Source organism: Pichia membranifaciens (genome assembly GCF_001661235.1).
Source record: "Pichia membranifaciens NRRL Y-2026 unplaced genomic scaffold PICMEscaffold_1, whole genome shotgun sequence".
In the NCBI taxonomy this organism is placed as follows: Eukaryota; Fungi; Ascomycota; class Pichiomycetes; order Pichiales; family Pichiaceae; genus Pichia; species Pichia membranifaciens.
This window is the reverse complement of record NW_017566982.1, coordinates 44,994-70,683: the sequence shown is the minus strand read 5'-3', so window position 1 is coordinate 70,683 and position 25,690 is coordinate 44,994. Positions and strand designations below refer to the sequence as shown.

General features: G+C 42.8%; 12 protein-coding genes across 12 annotated transcripts; 8 read left to right on the top strand and 4 right to left on the bottom strand.

Moving 5' to 3' along the window:
* Positions 1-13: 13 nt before the first annotated feature.
* PICMEDRAFT_69984 (hypothetical protein) lies at positions 14-2,533 on the top strand (the record flags this gene model as incomplete). Its single annotated transcript, XM_019163522.1, has 1 exon — positions 14-2,533. One exon carries the CDS (start codon positions 14-16, stop codon positions 2,531-2,533), a length of 2,520 nt encoding a protein of 839 aa, XP_019019450.1.
* On the bottom strand, positions 2,524-3,853 carry PICMEDRAFT_13931 (hypothetical protein). Its single transcript, XM_019160140.1, has one exon. The coding sequence runs from the start codon at positions 3,768-3,770 to the stop codon at positions 2,646-2,648; it is 1,125 nt and encodes a 374-aa protein (XP_019019449.1). The 5' UTR covers positions 3,771-3,853; the 3' UTR covers positions 2,524-2,645.
* Positions 3,854-3,963: 110 nt separating this feature from the next.
* On the bottom strand, positions 3,964-6,413 carry PICMEDRAFT_13930 (hypothetical protein). Its single transcript, XM_019160139.1, has one exon. It carries the CDS (start codon positions 6,322-6,324, stop codon positions 4,054-4,056), a length of 2,271 nt encoding a protein of 756 aa, XP_019019448.1. The 5' UTR covers positions 6,325-6,413; the 3' UTR covers positions 3,964-4,053.
* Positions 6,414-6,920: 507 nt separating this feature from the next.
* Positions 6,921-8,645, top strand: PICMEDRAFT_69981 (hypothetical protein; the record flags this gene model as incomplete). The annotated part of the gene is made up of 1 exon (XM_019163521.1): positions 6,921-8,645. One exon carries the CDS (start codon positions 6,921-6,923, stop codon positions 8,643-8,645), a length of 1,725 nt encoding a protein of 574 aa, XP_019019447.1.
* Positions 8,646-8,741: 96 nt separating this feature from the next.
* On the bottom strand, positions 8,742-11,693 carry PICMEDRAFT_69980 (hypothetical protein; the record flags this gene model as incomplete). The annotated part of the gene is made up of 1 exon (XM_019163520.1): positions 8,742-11,693. The coding sequence occupies one exon, from the start codon at positions 11,691-11,693 to the stop codon at positions 8,742-8,744; it is 2,952 nt and encodes a 983-aa protein (XP_019019446.1).
* A 523-nt stretch (positions 11,694-12,216) lies between these two features.
* On the bottom strand, positions 12,217-13,426 carry PICMEDRAFT_13928 (hypothetical protein). The gene has a single exon (XM_019160138.1). It carries the CDS (start codon positions 13,382-13,384, stop codon positions 12,290-12,292), a length of 1,095 nt encoding a protein of 364 aa, XP_019019445.1. The 5' UTR covers positions 13,385-13,426; the 3' UTR covers positions 12,217-12,289.
* A 361-nt stretch (positions 13,427-13,787) lies between these two features.
* PICMEDRAFT_13927 (hypothetical protein) lies at positions 13,788-14,827 on the top strand. The gene has a single exon (XM_019160137.1). The coding sequence runs from the start codon at positions 13,932-13,934 to the stop codon at positions 14,550-14,552; it is 621 nt and encodes a 206-aa protein (XP_019019444.1). The 5' UTR covers positions 13,788-13,931; the 3' UTR covers positions 14,553-14,827.
* Positions 14,828-15,083: 256 nt separating this feature from the next.
* PICMEDRAFT_69977 (hypothetical protein) lies at positions 15,084-17,318 on the top strand (the record flags this gene model as incomplete). The annotated part of the gene is made up of 1 exon (XM_019163519.1): positions 15,084-17,318. The coding sequence occupies one exon, from the start codon at positions 15,084-15,086 to the stop codon at positions 17,316-17,318; it is 2,235 nt and encodes a 744-aa protein (XP_019019443.1).
* Positions 17,319-17,448: 130 nt separating this feature from the next.
* PICMEDRAFT_80145 (hypothetical protein) lies at positions 17,449-18,929 on the top strand. Its single transcript, XM_019164981.1, has 2 exons — positions 17,449-18,424; positions 18,553-18,929. Exons 1-2 carry the CDS (start codon positions 17,941-17,943, stop codon positions 18,564-18,566), a joined length of 498 nt encoding a protein of 165 aa, XP_019019442.1. The 5' UTR covers positions 17,449-17,940; the 3' UTR covers positions 18,567-18,929.
* Positions 18,930-19,291: 362 nt separating this feature from the next.
* PICMEDRAFT_56626 (hypothetical protein) lies at positions 19,292-20,716 on the top strand (the record flags this gene model as incomplete). Its single annotated transcript, XM_019163190.1, has 1 exon — positions 19,292-20,716. The coding sequence occupies one exon, from the start codon at positions 19,292-19,294 to the stop codon at positions 20,714-20,716; it is 1,425 nt and encodes a 474-aa protein (XP_019019441.1).
* Positions 20,717-20,950: 234 nt separating this feature from the next.
* PICMEDRAFT_13924 (hypothetical protein) lies at positions 20,951-22,875 on the top strand. Its single transcript, XM_019160135.1, has one exon. It carries the CDS (start codon positions 21,062-21,064, stop codon positions 22,661-22,663), a length of 1,602 nt encoding a protein of 533 aa, XP_019019440.1. The 5' UTR covers positions 20,951-21,061; the 3' UTR covers positions 22,664-22,875.
* Positions 22,876-23,053: 178 nt separating this feature from the next.
* On the top strand, positions 23,054-25,599 carry PICMEDRAFT_13923 (hypothetical protein). Its single transcript, XM_019160134.1, has one exon. It carries the CDS (start codon positions 23,131-23,133, stop codon positions 25,480-25,482), a length of 2,352 nt encoding a protein of 783 aa, XP_019019439.1. The 5' UTR covers positions 23,054-23,130; the 3' UTR covers positions 25,483-25,599.
* Positions 25,600-25,690: the final 91 nt, after the last annotated feature.

Below are 25,690 nucleotides of genomic sequence, written 5' to 3'. Positions count from 1 at the left end.
CCCACACCGCCAGATGCAGCTGCAACACACGCCGCTGCTCCCCGTGGTCCTGCTGCTGCTGCTGCTGCAGCATGCCACGGCCCTCGTGTCCCAGGACACCCTCTACGACTTCGACAACAGGACGCTCTACCTGTACCTGCACAACCACGACGCAGACGACGTGTCGCACTACGGCAGCTCCCTCAACAAGATCTACCGCATTCCGTTCAACACACGGCTCGCCTCCGGAGACGTCCTCAACTGCACCATCGCGGCTCCGCCGCAGCAGGCCTGCGACGTCCTCATCGCAAGCGCCGTTCTCTACTCCCTGTGCCCCTCCCAGCACGGCCTGTTGGGCGTCAGCAAGTACGACCACGTCTCGGACTCGTGGAAAAACGTCACGCTCAGGTCAAACATCGAGTACTTCAGCGACGCCACATACCTGTACACCGACTCCGACCGCACAGGGATATACATCTTCTCCGGAACGCCGTCCTCGGACAGCCAGTCTCTCTCCACGAGGATGATCCGGCTCGACACAACCACGTGGGAGTCCTCGAACGCCACCTCGCAGGTCCAGCCGTCCCCCTTCTACAAGTCTACTGCTCTCCAGATCAACTCAAACACACTCGCTCTCTTCGGCGGCGTCTCCTCGGACAACCAGATGGTAAGCATGATGGAGATACCAGTCTGGCAGTACAACAGCTGGGCGGAAAGACCCTGCAATATATCGAGCGCCCAGGACGTCCAGCCAAGAACAGGCTCCCTAGTCCTGCCCGTCTTTTCGGAAACTAACCAATTTGCTTACAATGACACATCAACGGACTTCGAGGTTTCTTCCGTCCTGATGATCGGCGGTATTGGCGTGAACAATACCGACGTGTATCCGAAGATAGCAGCGCTGAATGTCTCCAGAAACGTGTGGGAGTGGGAGGATCTCAGCAACGATCTCATTCTTGCCGATAACAGCAATGCGAAAACAGGCGTAAAGCTCTCACTAGATTCCATTCTGGCAGCAGGTATAATCTATGACACCTTGTTAACAATTTCTGTTTCACCCTCCTCATCCTCCGCCTCAAACAACTCTATCTCGATGAACAAACGATCTTTGAGTTCTGAATTCGAGTTGACCATCCAATTATACAACGCCACCAATCTAAAGCGCCTATCAGAGGTTGACTACACTACGATCGCAGCTTCTGCCGCATCAGTAAGACCCTTCTCACACTCAAACAAAAATTTGACAATCGCACTATCTGTCATTATTCCAATTTTGGTGATCATCATATTGACTTGTCTTGTTGTCTGGCTGTACAAACGTTACAGAAAAAGACAAGAGGACGAAAGAAATGAAAAGGAAATCAGAGAGATTGTTGACTTTTACGAAAACCAACACAAACAATTTTCCGAAACCACGTTCTCCTCTTACGACTCAGACTATAAATCCCATGGTGGTAGTGATTATGATTTTGAGAAAATTAACATCAATAACTACGATGACAGTGACGACCTATCACTAAATTCCTGGAGAAGAAAAAGGCAAGATTTCCAACGACAAAAAAGCCTGTTTAGTATTGTGAAGCCCAAAGTTGATAACCTGCCAGATTATAGCTCGAATTCAGTTCGAAGATCGTTATCGGTTGCTTCAAATTTCATAAGCCATTCCTTGAAAAGAAGTGCTTCGACTCAGTCATCTATTGCCACTTTTGTGACCGCCAAAAGTTCTCTCAATCAATTTGATATTGGGAATGATAACATTAACAATGCAAAGTATGAATTCGATAATAACGCCAATATTAATGGTAATGTTGCTCGTAAGAATTCATTTGAAAACGACTTGTACACTATTCATTCCGATGAGTCAACACTATCACCCACCCTGCCTTCGCCACCTCCAGCTATTCCGAAACACACAACTTTGGTGAGCTTCCCAAACAGGACGAGTTCAACTCTGAACCACATTCCCGAAGAAGCCTCCGTAAGTACTTTTCATTCACAAACTTTGGGGTTTATACCTATGAAACAGGCATATAATAGTTCCCTTGTTTCATTGCCACAACATCACTATATGCAGCAGATTTTTTCTCCAACAATTGATTCTTCTTTGACCAATAGCTCGAGTGTTTACTCCTACAACTCAAAATCTGCAAGACGACCACTATCAATGATATCTACGTCCACCATGTCTTCAAACGTGATTGTCAATCCGTACTTAACTCAGGTACACACAGAAAATACCAGAGTATCTCCTCCATACAATAGTAATGATTACGATGAGCAGGGATCTATTGCAGATGATGTACTGGATAACATGGAAGTCCAAATTTTGGTTGGTTCCAAAAGACGCTCCAAACTCCGTGTTGTCAACCCCGATGAGGATGAGGAAAGCTTGAAGGATGAGAATGACATTGTTGATATTTCTAAAGGTCTGAACAAAGATCGGCAAATTGAAGAAAAGTCAAGATGTTCAAGCTCAAGCAAAGAACAAGGCGAAGACAATGAAGTTCGAAAACGTGTCATCAGTGATGAATACCACGATGAGTCGTTTCTGTAGTACGAGTATTTAAATATACATGTTTGTGTGATCTTTCTAATAATTTATATAAGAGTATATTAATAAAAAGAAATGGTATTCTTTTGCAATGATGCGTTACTGTCGAAAAAATTCAATAGACTACGCCGAAAGTGGACTCTCTTGATTTTTGAATCAAGTATGCATCCGCTAGCACTAATGCAGTCATAGCTTCAATGATTGGAATAGCCCTTGGAACCACATTAGGGTCGTGTCTACCCTTTGAGGATAACACACCATCAGAACCTTCATAGGTGGATGTTTGTTGTTCTTGACATATGGTTGCAGGTGATTTAAAGGGAACAGAAAAATAGATGTTTTCACCATTCGAAATACCACCCTGGATACCACCGGAGTTGTTTGTAGAAGTTCCCAGTTTATCACCCTTTTGCACAAAAGGATCATTATGCTTTGAGCCAGGTATTTTCGTACCTTCGAAACCAGAGCCTATTTCGAAACCTTTAGATGCTGGGATCGACAACATCGCATGAGCAAGAAGAGCCTCCAGTTTGTCAAATGCAGGTTCACCTAACCCGATAGGTACATTTCTAACAACACAAGTGACGACACCACCGATGGAGTCGTGTTGATCTCTATAGTGCTCGACAATCTTGGTCATCTTCTCAGCCTTTTCAGGATCAGGACATCTGATGGGACCTGCGGCATCGACTTGCTCTCTGGTGATATTCTGTAGCAACTCCATAAAGTCAGGATTCAGGCATGATCTATCCATAGAGCAGTCGCCGACAGAAGAGACAAACGCAACAATCTCAACATCGTTGATTTGTTGCAAGAATTTCTCAGCAATAGCACCGGCGGCAACACGTCCGATAGTTTCTCTCGCAGAGGCACGTCCACCACCACTCGAGGCCTTTATACCATATTTAGTTTGGTAAGTGAAATCTGCATGTGAAGGTCTTGGGTATTTGTCCATTTCAGAGTAATCATGAGGTCTTTGATCCTTGTTTTTCACAACCATGGCGATCGGAGTACCTAAAGTCTTCCCGAACTCGGTACCACTTTGGATTTCAACCTGATCTTTCTCATTACGTGGCGTTGTAAGCTTCGACTGCCCAGGACGACGACGGGTCAGCTGTGGTTGAATGTCTTCCTCTGTTAAGGACATGTTTGGTGGAACACCGTCCACAATGCATCCCACTGACTTACAGTGAGATTCGCCATATGTGGTGACACGAAAAATGGATCCGAAAGTTGACATTTCTCTTTCTCTATGTTATAGCAACAAAAGCTTGTCTTTCTTGCAGATTCTATAATTAAGGAATCCGCCTCTTGAGCCCTACTTTAGCCTGGTGCCGTAAATCGGTTCCAAACTGTCAGAGATGAGCGTTCCCCGGCACCGCACAGGCTTTTCGAAAAAGGACAAAAAGGGCTGTGCGCCACGCTATTGAAAAAGCGATGAGTCAGTCAGTTAACGTCTTTATGGTACAATTACAAAAGATTATACACAATCTAGAGAGAGTTTCTTTGAAGAGCACGCCCGGTCAAATATCAGAGCACCAAGACCACACTCGCATGATGTCACCGTTGATCTCGACGTCCTCCGTTTTGATGTTGCTGTTTGCCTCGATGTTCTTTACCACTCGTTTCCATACAGAATCTCTATTCTTCTTTGTGAGCTTCTGAAGCTGAGGTAGGTAGTAGTCCCGAAGCTGGATCTTCGCTATGTAGGGCTTGGCAACCCCGCTGTGCCTATTATCGGTGGCCTGCTTTTGCAACTTGTTGATAATTTCTTTTACCATGTTTCTGTAGTATTCATTTCGGCTGAGTGCTTGATTGATCTGATAAAAAATCCAGGATAACGTAAGAAGAATGGTCATTACACTAAGCAAATATACTTTGTACTTGACCAGAAGGGTGATCAGCAATCTTTTAAGCCTGCATTTAATTGATAATCTGGACAAGGACAAAGATCTTATGATCACTTTGTTTTTTTCCTTATCATCTGGTACAAATTTTAAGTCAGTTCTGGTGGTTAACATAATTTTCACCTTCTCCCAGATGTAGGCATAATTTTTGTCGTTGAAATCGTTGGCAAGTCTCTGATCTATGGTCTCGACAATTTGTTTCCAACTTAACCCTGCCTCTCGATCCAATCCATCGCCACACTTTATATTGGCGTTTCTTCTAGAAAGTAAATCCAAAACCGATTTAACAATCTTATTGATCTTTTTGACTTTCGTCGAATCCAATACACATGTGTTGTAAGTTGGTATAAGGCCCCAGAAAGACCAAAACAATGGCTGTGACATGATATACTCCGGCAGACATGAAAGCTGCGAATAAGGATAACACACTCCATGGTCTGGGCACTCTACACATTTAAGCCTTATATTAAACAACTTGAACAATAGTGATATGTTGCTTTCAGTCCCACAGCCACAAAACCCCACTTGTATCCGTTCTTGTCTATATATCGCCAAAACGAAAGAAAATAGCAACAAAGCTAGCCAAATTACAATAATTTTGATGAATTGGGCCTTATAATATTTGAATTTTTCTCTGGAGTTTATCCTATTAAGAACTTTTTCTGACTCAATTTCAATTCTCGAATTTTCTAACTCAAATTCGTTTTGTAACTGTGTAAGTAGCTCGGAGTCGCTGTCAAATGTGAAGTTGGTTGATGAGTTCTGAGAGGGTAGGGAGTCCAAAATTTTAAGATCGTTTGAGGAGGAAATTTGTGTTTGACTTGCATCCTTTCCTGCACCCTTCAGCTCGTCCCGGATCTCTGTTCGGAGTGTTTCTATTTTTTCTAGTTTGACTCTAATGTCTTCTTCTACCTCTTTCTTCTTGTGAGCGTGGTCTTCTTCTGTAGCAGGAAGCGTAATGTCTTTTGTGGGTCCTGACAAAATATTCTTTTCAACCTTCACGTGGGGCGGGGTGAGTAAACTAGACTGTGGCTCTTTCTTGATTAGCACTGTGTTGTCTTCGTCATCGTTGCTTTCACTAATGTTATCAAAAATGTTGCTATTTAAGTGATTGTTAAAAGTACTGTTCGCCATTTGATTAATGTTCTCGTGTTCTTCAAGCTTTGGACTGCTCACGGCAGGCAATGCAAATTTGATCTCTCCACTCCTGTTGAATAAATTGACACCGCTAGGTTGTTCTGCGTTTTCTACCGGTTCAGTTTCAGGCTTCACGGTGGAGTCATCGCCTTGTGACACGAGTGTTCTGTTATTATTACTTTCTTTATCTTGCTGAGCATTCTTCCTCTTTTCTCCTGCAACAGGCCTAGAGAAATTACGCTTCTTCTTGACCTTTCTGTGTAAAAGTTCCGAGTAATCGTCGTACAGTGCTGTATCGTTGCCTGACTGGAACTCATTTTGGTTCACGAGTTGTGAGTGTTTTCTCTTTTTGTCCGTGCCATTGGCAGCCTTGCTATCGCGTTTCTTCACACTCAGCACGTCAATTGGCTTGCTTTTTTCGATATCGGCCTTCTTAGCAGTTGCTTCCTTTTCTTTTGTGTCTTTGCTTTTCGTCACCTTCTCCTTGTTCACCCTCTCCTTGTCCACCTCCTCTGCCTCGACAAATCCCTGACCAGTCTCATGTTTTTTCTGGGCACTTTCTATGCGCCTCTGTTTATCCTCCATTCGCTTCTGCCGCTTTAGCTTCGGTATGAGCTCATATGTGAAAATTTCCACAAGGTCTGACTTCCGGTGTCGTGAGGGCCATGATATGTTGTTCTCTCCGAGCACTCGTTTCAAGTCAACCACTCGCAGGGTGTTGGGGTCAAATCCCGGTACTGTGTAATCCATTGCTTCCCAAAACTGCAGTCACGCAATCTCGTATAAAGAGAAGAAACAGGGGAAAGCAAGCTTGCTGGTGAAAGCTGTCTCCGTCAACCCCATTTCCCGTTCTGATATGAAACAATCGATAAACAGCTAGAGAGGAAAACAAAAACATGATGCCCCTGCCACTACTTTTGCTGTCGCAATACGACATGCCTCACGTAGTGTCCAGTCCTACTATTTCATCCCGCACGGGTCACCTTCCTATCCCGCGCACGGAGAAGGAAAGGTTCTCGTCCCCCCTCGGAAGGCTGTTCATCTCCTGGCTTCTTTTGGCAGCTCCGAGCAGTCAACTGGTGTGATACACATGGCATCAGCACACTGTACGGCCCGCTGTGGTTCGGATAAATGATCGATGATGCGTTTTTTGTTTTGCCAACTATTCTTCCTTTCCCGACTGTACTTCTCTTCTGTAGCTGGAGCACTATTTCTACTCCCTTGTTTGCTGATTGTTTCCTTCTGCAGCATTCCTTGCCCTGAAATAGATTAGTTTGCCACCCTCTAGATACACATCCAAATTGTCCACTGCCAATTACCATTTACCAGTTAAAATAACAAACACAATGCCTGAACAAATAACTCTGGGTAGATATCTTTTTGAAAAAATCAAGGAAGCCGGTGTCCACTCGATCTTCGGAGTCCCAGGTGATTTCAACTTGGCTTTATTAGACCACGTCAAGGAAGTGGAAGGCATCAGGTGGGTTGGAAATGCTAACGAACTAAATGCCGGGTATGAAGCTGATGGATACTCCAGAGTCAACGGCTTTGCATGCCTGGTTACCACCTTCGGTGTCGGCGAATTGTCTGCTGTCAACGCCGTTGCAGGTGCGTATGCAGAGCACATTCCATTAATCCACGTGGTCGGTATGCCTTCCATCTCCGCCGAGAAGCAAAAGCTTCTACTTCACCACACGTTAGGTGATTCGAGGTTCGATGATTTTACCGCAATGTCCCAGAAGATCAGCATCAAGCTCAAGGTTATCACTGAGTTTGACGATGCACCAAAGGTTATAAACGACTTGATTGAAACAGCCATACTCACCAAGAGACCGGTTTATCTCGGTTTCCCAAGTAACTTTTCAGAGGCATTGATACCAGCCTCCGATTTGACAAAGTACAAGCTTAAGTTGTCTTTGCCTCCAAACAATGAAGAGTCTGAAAATGAGTTTGTGGAAAACGTTATTCAGCTGATGGAGAAGGCTAAGAACCCTGTGATTTTGGTTGATGCCTGTGCTTCCCGTCATGCTGTCATTGAACAAGTTGAAGAAGTTGCTAGACTTACAAAGTTCCCAGTTTTTACCACTCCAATGGGTAAAGGCTCTTTCAACGAAGACAATAGCGAATATTACGGTATGTACATTGGTGCTTTATCTGCTCCTGATGTTAAGGAGATCGTCGAGTCCACAGACTGTATCATCTCTATCGGTGGGTTATTATCAGACTTCAACACTGGTTCATTCTCTTACTCTTATGCTACAACAAATGTGGTAGAATTCCACTCAAACTACTGCAAATTCAAGAGAGCAAATTACGAAGACTTGCAAATGAAAGGAGCACTTGACAATCTTATTTCTAAGCTATCCAAGGTAAGCTTAAGTTACCAACCTAAATTGAGCCCACCAAAGTCCAAGTACGAATACCAAACAGCTAAAACGTGCCCAGAAGGCCCACTTATCCAGGAATACATGTGGAAGAGAGTTTCTTACTTTTTGAACGAGGGTGATGTCGTTGTTACTGAGACAGGTACTTCAAGTTTTGGTATCTTGACAACGACTTTCCCAAAGCATGTTAAAGCTATTTCCCAAGTTTTGTGGGGCTCTATCGGTTTCTCTTTGCCTGCTGCTGTTGGTGCAAACTTTGCAGTTGACGATTTTAAGAAACTAAATTCCTCGTATCCCGAAAGAAGAGTCATTTTATTTATCGGGGATGGTTCTTTACAACTTACGGTTCAAGCAATCTCTGATGCTTGTAGATGGAACATCAAACCTTATATTTTTATTTTGAATAACAAGGGTTACACAATCGAGAAATTGATTCATGGACCACATGAATCTTACAACAATATCCAGCCTTGGAAACACGATGCAATCCTAAATTTGTTTGCCGACAAAGTTGAATATGAGAACTTGAAAGTGTCAACTAACGAAGAGTTGGACGAGCTTTTCAAAAATGAAAAATTCAATGTTCCTGATAAAATCAGGGTTATCGAATTGATGCTGGACGAATTCGATGCTCCTTCAAAGTTAAGATTGCAAGCAGAGTTGTCCGATAAAATCAATTCAGCCTAAGCAAGTCGCTAATATTTACTGAGATTTATAAACGAATATAGTATATGCTGTATCAATTTAGTTGAGGTCAAACCAAAAAAATATTATTTCTTAAATCTAAAATAAGCCTTCAATTTCGCCCTCGTCGTTTACTTCGACATTCATGAAACCAGCGTTAGTGCTCAAACCTGGAATAGTCATGATTTTGGCTGCCAACGCATACAAGTATCCTGCACCGGCACTGATTCTAACTTCTCTGATTGGGAAAATAAAGTCAGTTGGAACCCCCTTTAGCGTTGGATCGTGAGAAAGAGAATATTGTGTCTTGGCAATACATACTGGTAGTTTGCCAAAACCTTGTCTCTCATAGTCTTCGATTTGTTTCTTTGCCAATTCCGATAATTCAATGTCCTTTGCACCATACATTTTGGTTGCAATGGTACGTAATCTATCTTCAAGAGAGCCTTCAAGTGAGTACAAGAAATTTGGTGGTGTTTTATCATCAACTGGTGCCTCCTTCGTTGCACGTACAACGGACTTGGCTAGATCAATGGCACCTGCACCACCCTTGGCCCAGTGGTCAGATTCCACTGCATCAAATGCTCCAGCTTTGATGGCTTCTTCTTTAATACATTCAATTTCCTTATCACTGTCAGTTGCAAACTTGTTAATTGCAACGACAACAGGAGCTCCGTAGCTGATTGCGTTTTCAATCTGTTTACGCAAGTTGCTGCTTGCACCGTTTCTTACCAATTCGACGTTCTCAGTAACGTAGGCTTCTGGTAATGTTTGGCCTGGCTTGACGTCGGGAGCACCACCATGCAATTTCAAGGCTCTAGTGGTAGCAACCAAAACAACAACGTTTGGTTTTAATCCACTTGAACGACATTTTATGTTGTAGAATCTTTCACCACCCATTGTGAAGTCGAAACCAGCTTCAGTAACGACAAAACCCTTTTCAAAATTTTCAGCAATTGCAGTGTTCTTTGGCTTACCAACTATTTTCAATGCAACTTTATCAGCGATAACAGAAGAAGCACCAATCGAGATGTTTGCAAATGGGCCGGCATGAACGAAAACTGGAGTACCTTCCAGCGTTTGCATTAAATTAGGTTTGATCGTATCCTTCAACAAAGCAGTGATTGCACCTGCACATCCAACATCCTCTGTAGTGATTGGTTCACCGTCAAAGTTGGAACCAATAACCATCTTACCGACTCTTTCTCTTAAGTCTTTTAAATCTCTTGATAAAGCTAGAATGGCCATGATTTCTGATGCAACAGTGATATCAAAACCTGTTTGGCGTGTGAAACCCTTTTCAGTCGATGATTGGCCGACAGTGATCTCTCTCAAGAATCTGTCATTCACATCAACAACTCTTTTAATTGTAATAGAATCAGGGTTGATATTCAATTTTGCAAATTTCTTGCTTTCCTCAGGGGTGAGGGAATCAGGATCAGTCTTGTTAATACCAAGCTTCTGTAATCTCTTCAACATGGAAGGAGTGAATTTTCTGACGCCCTTCTTCTTTGGCACCAATCTTTTGTAAAAAGTCTCATCCTTTTGAGTTGATTCGTGGAACATTCTTGTGTCGATTGCAGCAGCAAGTAAATTGTTGGCAATACTGATAGAATGAATATCACCTGTTAAATGCAAGTTGAATTCATCCATTGGAATAACTTGTGCGTAACCACCACCTGCAGCACCACCTTTGACTCCAAAAGTAGGACCCATGGAAGGTTGTCTGACGTTGGCAATAGATGGGATCTTCAGATGAGCACCCAATGCTTGGACCAAACCCATAGTGGTGGTAGATTTACCTTCACCCAATGGTGTTGGAGTGATACCAGCAACCAAAACATAGTTACCATTTTCACGCTTATCTTTCAACTCCTCATAAACATCTAAGGAAACCTTACCCTTGTAATGGCCGTAATTTTCAAAATCTTTGTGTGCAATGTTCATTTCATTAGCAACTTCGGTGATCAACTTTGGGGTTTGGGCCCTGGAAATGTCAATGTCAGATGGGACAGGGTCTAAGCAGTCCAACTTCAAAGGCTTGATGTTCAAAGGTTTGTTAGCTTCTTCGAATTGACTGAGTGCAGCTTTGTAGACGTTATCAACAAGCATCGCAACAGTCATTGGGCCAACACCACCTGGAACAGGAGTCAAGTATTGAGCTTTCGCCTTGACAGATTCAAAGTCAACATCGCCTACTAATCTTTGGCCGGACTTTTTTGTTGAGTCGGGAACATAGTTGATACCAACATCAATAACGATTGCGTCAGGTTTTATCCAGTCACCCTTAACAAAAGCTGGTTTGCCCAGAGCAGCAATGACGATGTCAGCATTCTTTACTAATTCGGGTATATTCTTAGTCTTAGAGTGGCAGATAGTAACGGTACAGTTTGCGTTTCTGAGCATTGCTGCTACAGGAGTGCCAACAATGTCGGAACGACCGATGACCACTGCATTCTTACCATTCAGGTCAACTCCAGTTTCTTGGATCAGTTTCATGCAACCGTTTGGAGTACATGGTAGGAAGTGTGGTTTTCCGTTTCTCTTGGAAAGTTCTCCAACATTGAATCTATCAAATCCATCCACGTCTTTGATGGAAAGAACCTCGTTGGTAATCTTCACCTCATCGAGATGTTTTGGTAATGGCAACTGAATTAGAATACCGTTCACCTTCGCATCGTCATTCAATTTGTTAATAAGTGTTATCAGTGAGATTTCGTCAATGTCTTCTGGTAGTTTGATAATGTCGCAGTCGATCCCAGACTCTTTTGACGCTTTCAGTTTCATACGAACATAAACAGAGGAGTCCGGTCTTTCTCCAACCTGTATGATTGACAACTTGGGTTGAAATTCGGGAAACTTCGACTTTTGTTCAGAAATATGATCAAAAGAAGCGGATCTGATCTTTTTAGCAAGCTCTTTTCCGGAAATGATAGTGGCTTGGAGTTGCGCATTGGATATGCTAAAGTTTCTTGAAGCGGCCAAGACCTGTTTAGAAGCAACACTTCTCGAAAGGCTTAAACTCAGCCTTCTAGTAGGAAGTCTGAGCATTATGGGCGGTTTTGTGTGCTAATCTTCTGGGCGTCCTCTAGTAGATGACCGATATATGTTTAGTAAAGGCTCCCGTAAGATATGTTTTACTTTCTCGGAAAAAATGACTTTTATGTTATTTTTCCGTGGAAAAAAAAACTTTTTTTTTTTCAGATAAAGTTTAGTTGCTAGTATGACTCAAAACACTAGCCAGAAGTCAAGAAACTGGAATCATCGACTACAGAAATACGGCCACCGGACACCAGTTTGTGGTATATGGGGTTGTCAAAAAACTGGAGAACCGTTACTTTTATATTGAGAACCACAGAAACCACACCTGTGAAGATGATGGAGATAGCATAATCGAATAATCTAACATCCTGGTATCCGGAGTCAAGAATGTGAAAAAGAACTGCCGGAGTCAACCGGTGAAAAAGGGGAAGGGGAGAAGTCGCCGTGGGGCAACGGCTGCACCCCCAGGATGACACATTTGACTTCTGCTGACTCCGGCTCTTGCCTGCCTGGGGTGGTGACAGCGTCGCGTCGTCGCGTCCCATTGCTAGTGTATGTATTTTGCATTATGTACAGGGTTTAGAGAGGATATTTCATTATATAAACTACTTTCTGGCAGAGCCTCTAGGTCTGTCCTTGAACTTGTTCTTGTTGACGTGCTTACCTGTTCTGGTCTTGAAACCACCCTTAGCCAAGACACCCCATGGAGACATGGAAGGCTTGTTACACTTGGACTTACCTCTACCACCACCCAATGGATGGTCGCATGTGTTCATGGCCACACCTCTGACGGTGGGTCTGATACCCTTGTGTCTGTTTCTCCCGGCCTTACCCAACGACTCGTTGTGGTGGGCGGAGTTCGATGTAATTCCCAAGGTGGCGCAGGCCTCGAGCGCAACGTACCTCTGTTCGCCAGACTGGAGCTGCACAATGGCCCGTCCTTCCTCTGGGAGCTTGGAGACTATACGGCCGTAAGAGCCTGCTGCACGGCAGTACTTGGCGGAGCCCTTGGCGTGCTCGCCGATGTTGTGCACAATGGTACCGACGGTGATCATGGAGATGGGCAAGCAGTTGCCCTTTCTGGAGATCTTCACAGAGAGAAGCGCCGGGTCGATCTTACCGCCCATCTCCTCGATGAATCTCTTTGGGATGCCCGCACGGAACGACTCGACCTCGTCCCCCGGTCTCAAGCCCTCGCACGCAATTATGTAGGACAGCTCCTTGGTCTCGTTGTGTTTGATCAGCGCAATGTGCGAGGTTCTGTTGGGATCGTACTCGATTCTCACCACCGTCTGCGGGCCCGGCTTGACTCTCTCGTAGTCCATGATTCTTATTCTCGTCTGCACACCTCCACCCTGGTGTCTCACAACAACCCGTCCGGTATTGTTTCTACCGGACTTGCCCACTTTGGTGACCGTGAGCGGCTTGTGGGGCTTGCCCTTCCATAGATAAGGATAGATCGGCTTTCTCCACCATCTGATACCGGGTGACGTCGGCTTCACCTTCTTCAGCTCCACCTTTTCCTTCGACAATTCAAGCTGTCTTCGGGTCAACACGTCCTGCTTCTCCAATTCGGTCAAGTCGCTGCTCACACCTGCGCCAGACGACGTTGTCACGGCGAAACGCTTGAACTGCACGCTCTTCGAAACGTACGGAGACGCTCTCAACAGGAGCGACCCACTAAGATAGTTCTTAAACATCGTTGCTGCGTGGCTGGCTCCTTCCTTGACACAGGCTCAGCTACCGTACTCTTCAGATGAATTTCTTCACAGGTGGTTCTCATGTTTTCCAGCTGTCCCATGTCCGTCCCTCCTCCCTCTTGCGTCGAGAAAAAAAGTAGGACCTACTCTCCCTTCCACCCGTGCACCTCTTGTTTTTCAAAAATCGTCGATCGACCACAAATTTGGTTTTTTACCCGCCACACTGCACCGCCACACTGCAGCATTATCCCGCTTACCGTGTCCGCGGCACTTATGCACAGCGAATGAAAAAAATGGAGCGAATCCAGCGGTGCACCGCGACAAGTGTCTCCCCCCCGTTCGTGTAGTGAGGCTGGCAAGCAGGGAGCTCCCACTGTGAAGCGGTCGGGCGTGGGAGGGAGAGAGCGGGAAAGAGGCAACACAGCGTTTGTTTGGAGCCTTGAAGGTAGAGGAGAAGTTGAAGAAGCTGGAAACACGTAGGACGCTAACCCGTGGTGTATTACCCCTCCTGGCCTTCCAAGACTACCCATTCTCCACACCTAGCACAATGGCTTCCCGTCAATTCATCAGATCCCTTGCCACGGCTTCCTCTGCTGCCGTCAAGCCACCTGTCCAACTTTACGGTTTGGACGGTACCTACGCCACCGCTCTTTTCAGTGCTGCTGTCCGGGACTCGTCTGTCGACAAGGTCTACGCCTCTGTCGAAAAATTGAGCACCGCCATCAAGGAAGACCCTAAGTTGGGCTCGATCTTGGCCAACCCTTCGTTATCCTTCAACTCCAGAAAGCAGGTCATCTCTACCGTCAACGGCGCTTTGAAGCTCGACCCGATTGTCCAGAACTTGTTGGAAGTCTTGTCCGACAACCACAGATTGGAGCTCTTCCCAGCCGTCGCCAAGCAGTTCTCCGTCTTGAACTCTGCCTACAACGGTGTCGTCGAGGCCACCGTTGTCTCTGCCAAGCCATTGGACTCCAAGACCATCTCCAGATTACACAAGGCCATCGCCGGCTCCAAGTTCGTCGGCTCCGGCAAGACCTTAAAGATCGCCAACGAGGTCGACCCTCAAATCTTGGGCGGTTTGATTGTCGAGGTCGGTGGTAACAGTGTCGACTTGTCCGTTTCCGCCAAGGTCACCAAGTTGAACAAGGTTTTGACTGAATCTGTCTAATGATTTTTCTCTCACGCTCACGCTAACACTCCCCAAAAATACTACTATCCAATTACGAAATTCCCTTGCAAAAGCAGAAACGAACAAGAGTGATCAATAAAATCCCTAAACTCATGAATTTCAGGCACACAGGTTAGTAAATGCCTTTGGTTCTATTATTTATTACGTTATTCCGATATCTATATCTGATCTTCTGTACTTCTCTTATATGATATTATATATTTATAACCTCTATTTATTTATTCACCCATTTGTTTGTTTGTTAAGTCTGTATGTATTCCCTGTGCTGGCCTTGCCCAACACAGCGCTCAGCTTACATATGGGCCCGCCTCGCTGAAATGGCGGGTTGGCTGGCCGCCTGCTTTTTTTCCCCCAGCTCTCGGCGATCATAGTTAAGGTTAGCTTACCTTCTTCTCTTCTGGTGTGCACCCCTGCTCATCTGCACCTTGCAGTACCATCCAAGCATGTTTGCAGTTCTGCTGACAAAACTTTACCACTGAAGGGTTCGTTTTTTCCCCCACACACCATAACATGGCAGACCTAATTCCCTCGTTGGAGTCGTTTCAAATTTCAAATCAGAAACTGAGAGATGTTACAGACGAATTTTTCAAAGTGACCTCCAGTATAGAGTATTCCAAAATAGTAAAGTCAAACAACTTCTCTCTCTTACATGGAACACACGCATTAGAACTGTTGAATACACGGCTGGATACATTTTTGCTGCAAAAAGCAGAGTACTCCATTGCCAAGGACTTAGATCTTACGGAGGCAACTTCGATTATTTCAGCCCAATTAAAATGTTTAACCTGCTGGCTAGGGCAAAATGTCGGAGTGCCAAACAGTCTGCTCTCATCAGAATATATTTCCCGAATACTAGAAAGCTATACAAAATGTGGAAACTTTGAAAGCATACCACTGCGTGATGACAGTTGGAGGACTGTTGTTTTCAAATTTTCCATCTTAATGATCTCAACGGCCAAATTCATTCTCAATCTAGCCTTGAAATCGCAAATATACGAGGATGAAGATATCAACACAAACACCATGAACCTGAACTGGTTTTTCGAGCTTTCGAACAACGATATCTTTAAGCTGACGCTAGTTTCGAATAAGACTTGGACTTCCTTGAAATCGCAACTATCAACAGCAGAAGATGCAAAATATTTTGACTTTATCAAAAATGCTTTTCAAATACTGCAGACACTATCGAGTTTGGATTCAATGTTCCAATGGGAGATACCATTGTTCAATGTCAATCAGTCCCATAAAGATTTTCTAGTCAAGTTTAACAACAAGCTGGTTCAAATGGAAAAGATTGTCGAAAAACTCGATGGGATTGACCTGCTCGATATGGATTCGATTCAACCACCAGTTGGATCTTTCAATTCCAATGCACAGATAGATTTTGATAATCAATCCCCACCAAAAGAACTACAAATACTTCAATCATCCTGGAATGACTGTACATTGAATTTGACCCAGCTTTTTAATGACCTGATTGACGTCATGAATATATTGAAATCCAAAAACATCATAGAATTTGTCGAATGGTTAAAACACCTGGAAAGCAAAAGGAACAACACAGACTCGAATGAGATAAATGGTCTGCATATCATTGCCAGAATTGTATTTTACTCGTTGATTAACAGTAATCAAACCCCTGATTCTAATCCGATTTTCAACATCAAGAATTTGACATTCAAAGATCTTTTCTGGACTTACATGAAGGATTTTGCGTTAAAAAATTCAAAAATCGACAAAGAAATGAGTTCTAATAAGAGGAATAAGAATGTGGCGGTTTTGGAGCAAGTGGACTACTACCTGGATGCAATTTCGTTATTTTGGAAAGAGTCTGTCATGTTACCTACTTTGAATCCATCGAGACAACGACAATTCAAATGCAAGGAGCTGAAATATTGGAATATGAGACAATCTGAGACTGGTTCTCTTGAAGATTATTTCATAAACTTGAACTTCTATAAAGCAAACGAAAAAGTTTATCCGTTGACCTTCATCATCATTTATTTCAAATTGAAAGCTATTTCTGAGGTTATTTTGAAGAGCATTGAGTTGAGCTTGTTTAAAGACGTTAGAGAGTATGTGTCCGTCTACTATCAGTTGATTTTGATCTCCTCTCAACTCAACCAACAAATCAGCGACTTGATTCTTATGGCAAATACAAACAAAAACAACGACAGTGTACTTTACTTGAGTTTTCTTAAAAACGAGAATAACTTGATTTACCAATTGTCAATTCTGAAAGCTAAACAGTTCGAGATGTTATCATTTCTAGGTTTCAATACCTTACCCCCTAATCTTATTCAGACTCCAATGATTAATCCTGAACTGCTTTACAAACTACAATGGAAGCAATTCCATAATATCACAGATCCAGAAATGCTTAACTTCAAGGAATTCCAGGATAGATTACATCAGAGTGTAACTCTGATCTCAGATGTTAGCACCTTTGTGCCTATTCTGAAGCAAGAAATGAACGGACTGGTGAATGAATTCACTAAATCGGCCAATTTGTGCAATGCATTGGTTGGGAAAATGAGGTGGTTTGAAGAATTGAAAGATGTTAAGGCATTAAAATTTGACAAATTGCTAGAGGAGTTGGCCAAATCCAAGCTAGATACTACAGAACTATTAGAGTTTGTCAAATTAAAAGGCAAGGATACTGTAACTAAGGATTACGTGGTCAACATTGTGCGACTGGGAAGGTACAGTTGTTTCCCGGGAGTGAAACTAAGCAAAAAGAATTGAATCTCATCACGACAAAATGATTCAACAGCAGAAACAAGAAAAATTAGAGTTTTTTGTATATTAGATAGATGGGTCTTGCAAAATAGAATACAACAGATTCAAGAAATTGAAAATCAAGGAATGAAAGGAATGAAAGATCGTTATGCGTTACAAATGAGAAAGTTCATTCATAATTGGACGGTGGCACCTGTTGCATCCGCTAAGAAAGTTGTTGAGACTTACCAATTTTATGAATTCAACTTTTGACGTGTTGTTCACTCATATATATCTTGTTCACTTTCATCCTCCGAACTGTAGAGGACATGTTGTAGCACCTTTACTAGTCCAAACCCTGCAAACCCTCTCTACATGCACGTGATGGCGAGCGTTTTTGTGACTGTGAAAAGAGCAAAAGGAGAAGGGAAAAAAATGCTACACTGCGCGAGAGTGTGCGACCTTCTCTCTCACTGTTACGCTCTTTCCCTCGCTCTCACTTACGCTCTGCGAGGGTCTGGCCGTCTGTGGTATATGTTGAAAAACTTTACTTTGATGAAGAAGAGACCCTACTGTACTTAGCTTTAGGGAAAAAAAGACTCTTTTCAGCTCTTCTCCAAGCATACCTACTAAAACATATTAATACAACATGCCTCCAAAGTTTGATCCTAATGAGGTTAAGTACCTTTACTTAAGAGCCGTTGGTGGTGAAGTCGGTGCTTCATCTGCTTTGGCTCCAAAGATCGGTCCTCTTGGTTTATCTCCAAAGAAGGTCGGTGAAGACATTGCTAAGGCTACCAAGGACTTCAAGGGTATTAAGGTTACTGTCCAATTGAAGATTCAAAACAGACAAGCTACCTGTTCCGTTGTTCCTTCTGCTTCATCTTTGGTCATCACTGCTTTGAAGGAAGCTCCAAGAGACAGAAAGAAGGAGAAGAACGTCAAGCACTCTGGTAACGTTCCACTTGACGAAATCTTTGAAATTGCTAGAACCATGAGAGAAAAGTCCTTCGGTAAGAACTTAGCTTCTGTTACCAAGGAAATTTTGGGTACTGCTCAATCTGTCGGCTGTAGAGTTGACGGTAAGCCACCACACGCTATCATTGAAGCTATCGATGCTGGTGCAATTGACGGTATGTATTATCACTATTATCACTTTTACTTGATGCTTTTCAAAGAGCATTTTATTCATTCTATCCCCTCTGATCCCATTACTAACATTTTCCCCAACCTCAATTTCACTCCCTCTTTTTTCCTACAGTGCCAGAAAACTAAGTTAATTATAATAATTATAAAAGACAACTTTGCTTTTTCTATGTACAAAACTCATAAATACAACACTTTTTCCTCAACCCTAGTGCAGCTTTTTTTCTTTTTCAGAAAAAGAAAATCAGTTACCACCAGTTTGCCAACACTCTGTTTCCAAGTTCCACACCATACTTGGCATCAATTTTTAATGCAAACGAGATAAACTTGTCAATTACTCACCGTCTTATTCCTTGTTGTATTCGTACAGCACGATAGAATTTGGCATCGACTGTTAGTGACAGACAGTACTCTGGCTTCGGTCAGGAGATCTTTGGATCTGGCGGCCTCTGTCAAAACCTCTGTCGATTACTCCATGAATCTGATGGTCCATTTCACTGGCATACACTTTGAAATCCTGTAGTCTTGTAATCTCGTAACATTGTAGCTTACCCTTTAGCCTTCAGTAATCTTTTAAATGTAAAAGATGTCGTTCTGACCTGCGAAAGTAATTGAATGGGATCTTATCCATTCTTCAAACTCCCCTCTTGATGTCACGTGACTAATTGTTACGTAATTCTAACAATCAGACTTGTTTTCCCTTATGAGTCTGTCTCTTTTTTTTTCTCTCTGCAACCTGTGTTTGTTTACACTTCTGAACGTGAGAGCATGATCTATACATTGGCGATCGGTTCCTGCTCCTGCTTGTTGTTCTTTTCGACAAGAAACCAGTTGTTCTCCACATCCACACCTCTATGAGCACTACGAGCATGGATATTAATACCGACAAGGTTTTTGTTCAAGCTGTTGCTACCATCAAGTCGTTGACCGACCTATCAAAAACAACAGGATTACCTCGTCCGACGATCACTGATAGGTTGAACCTTTATGGACTATACAACCAAGCCACCCGAGGGGACGTCTCCTCTGTTGGAAACGTTTATGCAGACCCGAATGCTTTGAACAATCCTACAGAACTGAAGAAGCACAATGCATGGCTTAAGTTCAAAGGGCTTTCCAAATCTCAAGCCCGTGAAAAGTATATTAAATACTTGTTGAGTATACTAGAAAATGGCTACTCTATAACAACATATCCTGAAATCGGTATCTTGAAGACCAATCTTCAAGATTCCTGGAACCGATTAGAGAATTTGAACTTGAGCATAACTTTGAACCAAAATATCAACAAGGAGTATAATCCTCCGTCCATTCAACCGCCTACTTCGTCGTCCGTTCCTACTCGTTTGACACAAGCGCCAATCAACACTCCACGATCACGTTCTCCTGCTGCTTCTTTGTACAGGATTGCATCATCAGGCATCAACTCCAATATGATTAGGCCACCTTCCAGAAATCAATCGTTTAGTAAATCCCGACAGAATAGTTTTAGTGGCCCCTCTAATCCAATGACGAGTCCTCCATTGAATGTGGCCTCCCCTTTTGTACCCGGATATACTGTGAGTGGACCCAGCGGTAACACCGTCGCAAATGGCGGCAACAGTCTCAGCAATGTCAACAATGTCAACAATGTCAACACGAACGTCAACAAGAGTGTTGGCAAAAATGAAAACAATGGTGATCATCGTATTGGTGGAACTATTAATACACTAGATTTCATCAGATGGCAAGGTGAAATTAATAATACGCTATTGAAGATCTCGACTGAGCTGTCTAACTTAAAGCACAACACAACTCCTTCTATTCACGATGCGGGCCATCGATCAATATCCGGTTCCACTACGGTTTCAGTTCAGTCTGAGCTGCAGAACTACAAATTAAGATCCTACGATTTGACAAATAGAAGTATCCTCGTCGATGGGTACACGCTTGCAGAACTCAGCAGAACTCCAGAGAGCCGACACAGTGGGAATTCGAAGGACACAGATGACATATTGAGATGGGTTTATTGGAAGATGGTGGCATTAGTGAAGTACCTAAGAGATAAGATGCATATGAGCATATCTATCGACTCGCTAGCGCCCAAATTCGTTGTGTCCGTTATTGCTGTGCTCTTCTTCAGCCTATTCAAGAAAGTGGTGGAGATCTATCTGCAAAGGCAGTTTGGAATGAATCTGGCAAGATCCTCGAGCAGTGGCGGCAAAACTTTCATTCAACAGTGGAAACAATGGCTGTTTGGTATGGTGGCAAGAAGAGGAGACAGCAGTTTTCTGACTAGATGACCCCCACATTCAGGTTTATTCTGTTTATCTTGTGTGATGTAAATGTAGTAATGTATTGTAACAGTTCTGCGTTCTCGGAGTAGTAGCGGTGCCCGCGACAGTTAAATTGTCGTGGCGCTTGCTTCTTCTGCTTTTCTCTTTTTTTTTCTCTCCTTCAGAGATACATTAGTAATCATTTGTGACCCCGGAAACCAAGGCCTGCCTGGTTCTTATCGGAAGTAGCAGAGGGGTGGCCTTTGTTTTCCCTTTTTCTTCTCCTGTATTTCTTTGTTACCTAGTAATCCCGTTCCATCAACAAAGGCACTCTTTTGTTTGGATTCACACTGAACACGAGTACCAGCAGCAATGGCTAATACAAAGACACAAGATCATGCGGCGGTAGAGAAGCCACACACCAAACCAGGCCGTAAACCCCTGACAAGTGAGCCAAAGAACAAGAGGACTGCACAGAACAGAGCTGCACAGAGGGCGTTCAGGGAGCGTAAGGAGAAACGAATGTTGGAACTAGAGGATAAGGTGCGTGCTCTTGAACAGGAGAAGATGCAAATAGCTAATGAGTCGGAGTTGTTACGTATTCAGGTGAAGCAGCTCATGGGTCAACTGGGCAGAAATGGCACTACGGGTCATATTCAAGGCACTGGCATGAGGAGTGAAACATACCCAGAGGAGCTTGAAAGGGAGGATAGTTCGTCGGTACGAAGAGACTCTTCCTCAGATGAGAAGAGTACCAACAACACCTCGTCGAACTCTAGTGTTTCGTCAGCAACTCCGGTATCTTTTGCTGAAGAAGGATACAATTTTACGAAACCTTTACCTGATACTGCGTCTAGGAACCCAACTACGGACTACAATTTGAACTTGTCCAACAAACTAAATAACAAGTCTTTCAAAGACCATTATGATGAACAGATTTTTTGCAAGGAACTGGGTGAAGTTTGTGGTTCGAAATCGTGTCCATTTCCAAAGGACAAGAAGGCGTATTCTTCTTCTACCAGCCCCGGTACAATAGTCGGCAACAATCAGAAATATGGCAGCACTATGAGCATGACTAGTAACGGCAATAATACTAGTGGTAGTAGCAGCAATATTGCTTACCAGTCTGCGTCCACCATGACAACTCCTTCTGTTGATTCGAGCTCTAGATCTAATAACACCAAGAGTCCATTTACGAGTTCTCTCTTTGATGGGAGTGTTAATGGTGATCAGGATATCCTTGCTGAGATAGGCAAAGATGAGATTAATGCCAATGGTAATGAGGATATCAAAGGCAACAACAACTCTATCTGGAATATCGGTAAAGGCCTAGATTCGTATGCCTTTTTGGATAGCAACAAGAATAACGAAATGGACTTCTTATTTGACGATGGAAAGAAAGTAAGCCATGACACGAACACTTTAATCCAAAGTCATCCTGAAGCTTTTCAACTTGATGCCAACTCATCTTTGTTCAACGACAATCTTACGCCAGATTTTGACGCCGACGTTGATTTTGACAATGATGACGTTTTTGATGATTTATTGAAATTACCGTATGATGATCTCAACTTTAATAATCAATTGAGTGAGCTTGATCACAAGCAAGGTGATAACAAAAGCGGGAATGCGTCTGGTGTTAATAACCGGGAAGCTGTCACCGATTTAGTGACTGACGAAAATGAAGAGGTCCCAGACACCAATCAGAATCTCATGCAATGTTCACAAATTTGGGAGAGAATAACTACGCATCCAAGGTTCACGGATCTGGATATCGATAACTTATGTGACGAGTTGAAGTCGAAAGCCAAATGCAGTGAGTCTGGAGTAGTGGTTGATGGTGGTGACGTGGGGAAACTGCTACATCAAGCTACGTGCGAAAAGCAGAAACAAAAGGAGAGAGAACGGGAGCTGGCTATCAAACGAGCGGCTATCAACTCAGAAGCCAATACTTTCCTGAACGGTTTCTGGTGAAGTTCAGTGATTTGCTTCTTTTCTAATCAATTTACTACCACAATTATTCTTATAATCTCTACTCATGATTATCTTTGCAAATCATTCAGTACTTCTCCTTTTTTTCTTTTTCGATTCTTTTCTTTTCTTTTCTTTTCTTTTTTTTGCTCTTACCTACATTCATCTATAAGGTGTGTTTACCTCCCTGTATTTAATATAGATTTGATGGCGATCTGCGAAAAAAATGGCAAAAGCTGGAAAAAAGGCTGGGACGACGATCGACGAATTTTGGCCGGATCAAGCGAAGTTTTGTTTTTCTCGTTTTTGCCACGATTCGGAAAGTGAGAAAGTATGTTGGAAGAAATAACAAAGCAATGTCTCTCAGGATGAAGAGGCCTGTAGAAACCGTGATTTGTGTTGGTTTGAAGCTAAACACTGACCTCAACAACATCAGGTGTACCACTTTGAAAAGTGAGCTTTGACTTTCAATGGCAGATATATATGAGATAGAGGACATTGATGGGGTGCGTTTCAATTGGAACACATTTCCAGTAACTCGTCAAGAGTCTGAGAACATGGCATCACCAGTTGGTTGTTTGTATACCCCACTTCTTGCCAGAGATGATCTTCCAGTTGCCAACTACGACCCACAGGTTTGTAGAAAGTGTAGATCGATCTTGAATGTATTTTCACAGATAGATATGAACAATAGGGTATGGAACTGTCCAATCTGCATGAATAGGAATCAATTGCCTCCTCAATATCAAAACATCTCTGCTGAAAATGTTCCAATTGAACTGGTTCCACAGGCTTCTTCGATGGAGTACATTTTGAATAGATCCCAACCTCCACCTCCACCAACGTTCATTTATGTTATTGACTTGTGTCAAGATGCTGATGATTTGAAAAGCTTGAAAGAGACTTTGATCAGTTCGTTAGATCTGCATCCACCTGGATGCTTCTTCGGTTTGATTACGTTTGACTCTGTTGTTAATGTTCATGAGCTGAGCTTCACGAACTGTTCAAAGAAATACGTTTTTTCCGGTAAGAAAGAGTTGAAATCACTGGACGTTCAGGAGCAGTTGGGTATAAAAGGTAACGCCTCAAGACCTTGGAGTCAACAACTACAATCGAACTCAATAAACAACACAGTCAACAGATTCTTATTGCCTTTAGCAAACCCAGACTCGAAAGATCAAATCATCAAAATAATTCAATCGTTAGATGTTTCTAAATGGACAATCAAGCCAGGACACAGAGCTTTGAGAGTTACTGGTTCAGCTCTGAACATTGCTTCATGTCTTGTAGAAGGTGCATATGTTCAATGTGCAGCTAAAATTGCCTTGTTTTCAGCTGGTGCTTGCACTTTTGGGCCTGGTCAGATAGTTGGCACGGAACTAAAGGAACCATTGAGATCTCATAGCGATATAGAAAAAGGTTCTGCAAAGCATTACAAAGAGGCCGCCAAGCTGTACAAAAAATTGTCAACCAAGGCCATTGGTATCAATAGAGATAGCAATGACAAATTCTTCGATAATTCATCAACTACAACCTTTAGTGTCGATATCTTTGCAGGTTGTTACGATCAAGTTGGTATCTATGAGATGAGACCACTGAGTAATAAAACAGGTGGTGTTTTGGTTGTCACTGATTCCTTTCAAACGTCAATTTTCAAGAATTCTTTCTTGGCCACCTTCAATAAGGATGAGGAAGGTTACCCATTAACGTACTTTGATGGTAAAATGGAGGTTTTCACATCTCCTAAATTGAAAGTCGCCGGTGTTATTGGTCATTGTCAATCTTTGAAGAAAGATGCCGATAATGTTTCAGATATCCAAGTTGGAGATGGTCAAACAAATCAGTGGAAGATGTGCTCTATATCTCCAAAACATACATATGCAGTTTTCTTTGATATTCAAACGGTTGGATCAAGTGAACAAAGAAACTCTTTTGTGCCTGAAGTTTACATTCAATTCCAAACCACCTATAGACATACCGATGGTACGTTTAGAACTAGAGTCACTACATTGAACAGACTAACTTCTAACAGGGGCGAGTTGACCAGTTCCTTTGACCAAGAAGCTGCTGCTGTCTTGTACGCAAGATTGGTAGTTCACAAGCTTGAGAATGGTGGCGAATATTCTGACTTATTGAGATGGATTGACAAATCACTAGTTAAGTTATGTTCCGCCTTTGGTGACTACACCAAGAATGATGCATCAAGTTTTAGATTATCCCATAAGTTCTCATTGTTACCACAGTTTATCTACCATTTGAGGAGATCACAATTTTTACAGGTCTTCAACTGCTCACCTGATGAGACTGCATTCTACCATCATACACTACTTAGAGTGGATGTTAGAGATTCTCTAGTGATGATCCAACCAACATTAGTACGTTTCCAAGCTGATGGTTCTGAACCTGAACCTGTTCTTTTGGACTCAGCTTCATTAACTCCTGATTCCGTTCTTTTACTAGATGCGTTTTTCTACACGGTCATCTACTTCGGACACGTTGCAGCTGAATGGAGAGATGCAAACTATCCAAGAGACGAATATCCTGGAGTTTATGAGATGATTGATGGTGCCAAGGAAGAAGCAGCTGCACTCATAGCTGATAGATTCCCATTGCCAAGATACGTTACTTGTGATGAAGGTAAATCTCAAGCTCGTTTCCTATACTCCAAGTTGAATCCTTCAGAAAATGATGGTAAAATTTCGGGTGGCGGACAAATGGGTAACTTCGGTGGTGATGCTGGAACCGTTGTTCACACTGAAGATGTTTCACTACGTACGTTCTTTACACATTTAGCGAAATTGGTTGTCAACGTTAGTGCTTGATAGTGGATAAAGAAAATAGATGAAATAGATTTAAGTAAATATATTAGTTGTCAATTTTATATTCTGCGATTAGTAAATATGTGTAAATAATAAAATTAAAGTGTAAATTTTTTTGCTCCCAATTTTCTTGAGGGAAAGGGGCCTCTACAGAGTAATAGAGGAGAGGCTGATGTCAGTTGAGGATGGCAATTTTGACGATGACGAAACT

What these genes read in the sequence shown, in the direction of transcription:
- PICMEDRAFT_13928 (XM_019160138.1), bottom strand. Translation starts at nt 13,384, where the DNA reads ATGTTTAAGAACTATCTTAGTGGGTCGCTCCTGTTGAGAGCGTCTCCG.
- PICMEDRAFT_13930 (XM_019160139.1), bottom strand. Translation starts at nt 6,324, where the DNA reads ATGGATTACACAGTACCGGGATTTGACCCCAACACCCTGCGAGTGGTT.
- PICMEDRAFT_13923 (XM_019160134.1), top strand. Translation starts at nt 23,131, where the DNA reads ATGGCAGATATATATGAGATAGAGGACATTGATGGGGTGCGTTTCAAT.
- PICMEDRAFT_80145 (XM_019164981.1), top strand. Translation starts at nt 17,941, where the DNA reads ATGCCTCCAAAGTTTGATCCTAATGAGGTTAAGTACCTTTACTTAAGA.
- PICMEDRAFT_13931 (XM_019160140.1), bottom strand. Translation starts at nt 3,770, where the DNA reads ATGTCAACTTTCGGATCCATTTTTCGTGTCACCACATATGGCGAATCT.
- PICMEDRAFT_13927 (XM_019160137.1), top strand. Translation starts at nt 13,932, where the DNA reads ATGGCTTCCCGTCAATTCATCAGATCCCTTGCCACGGCTTCCTCTGCT.
- PICMEDRAFT_13924 (XM_019160135.1), top strand. Translation starts at nt 21,062, where the DNA reads ATGGCTAATACAAAGACACAAGATCATGCGGCGGTAGAGAAGCCACAC.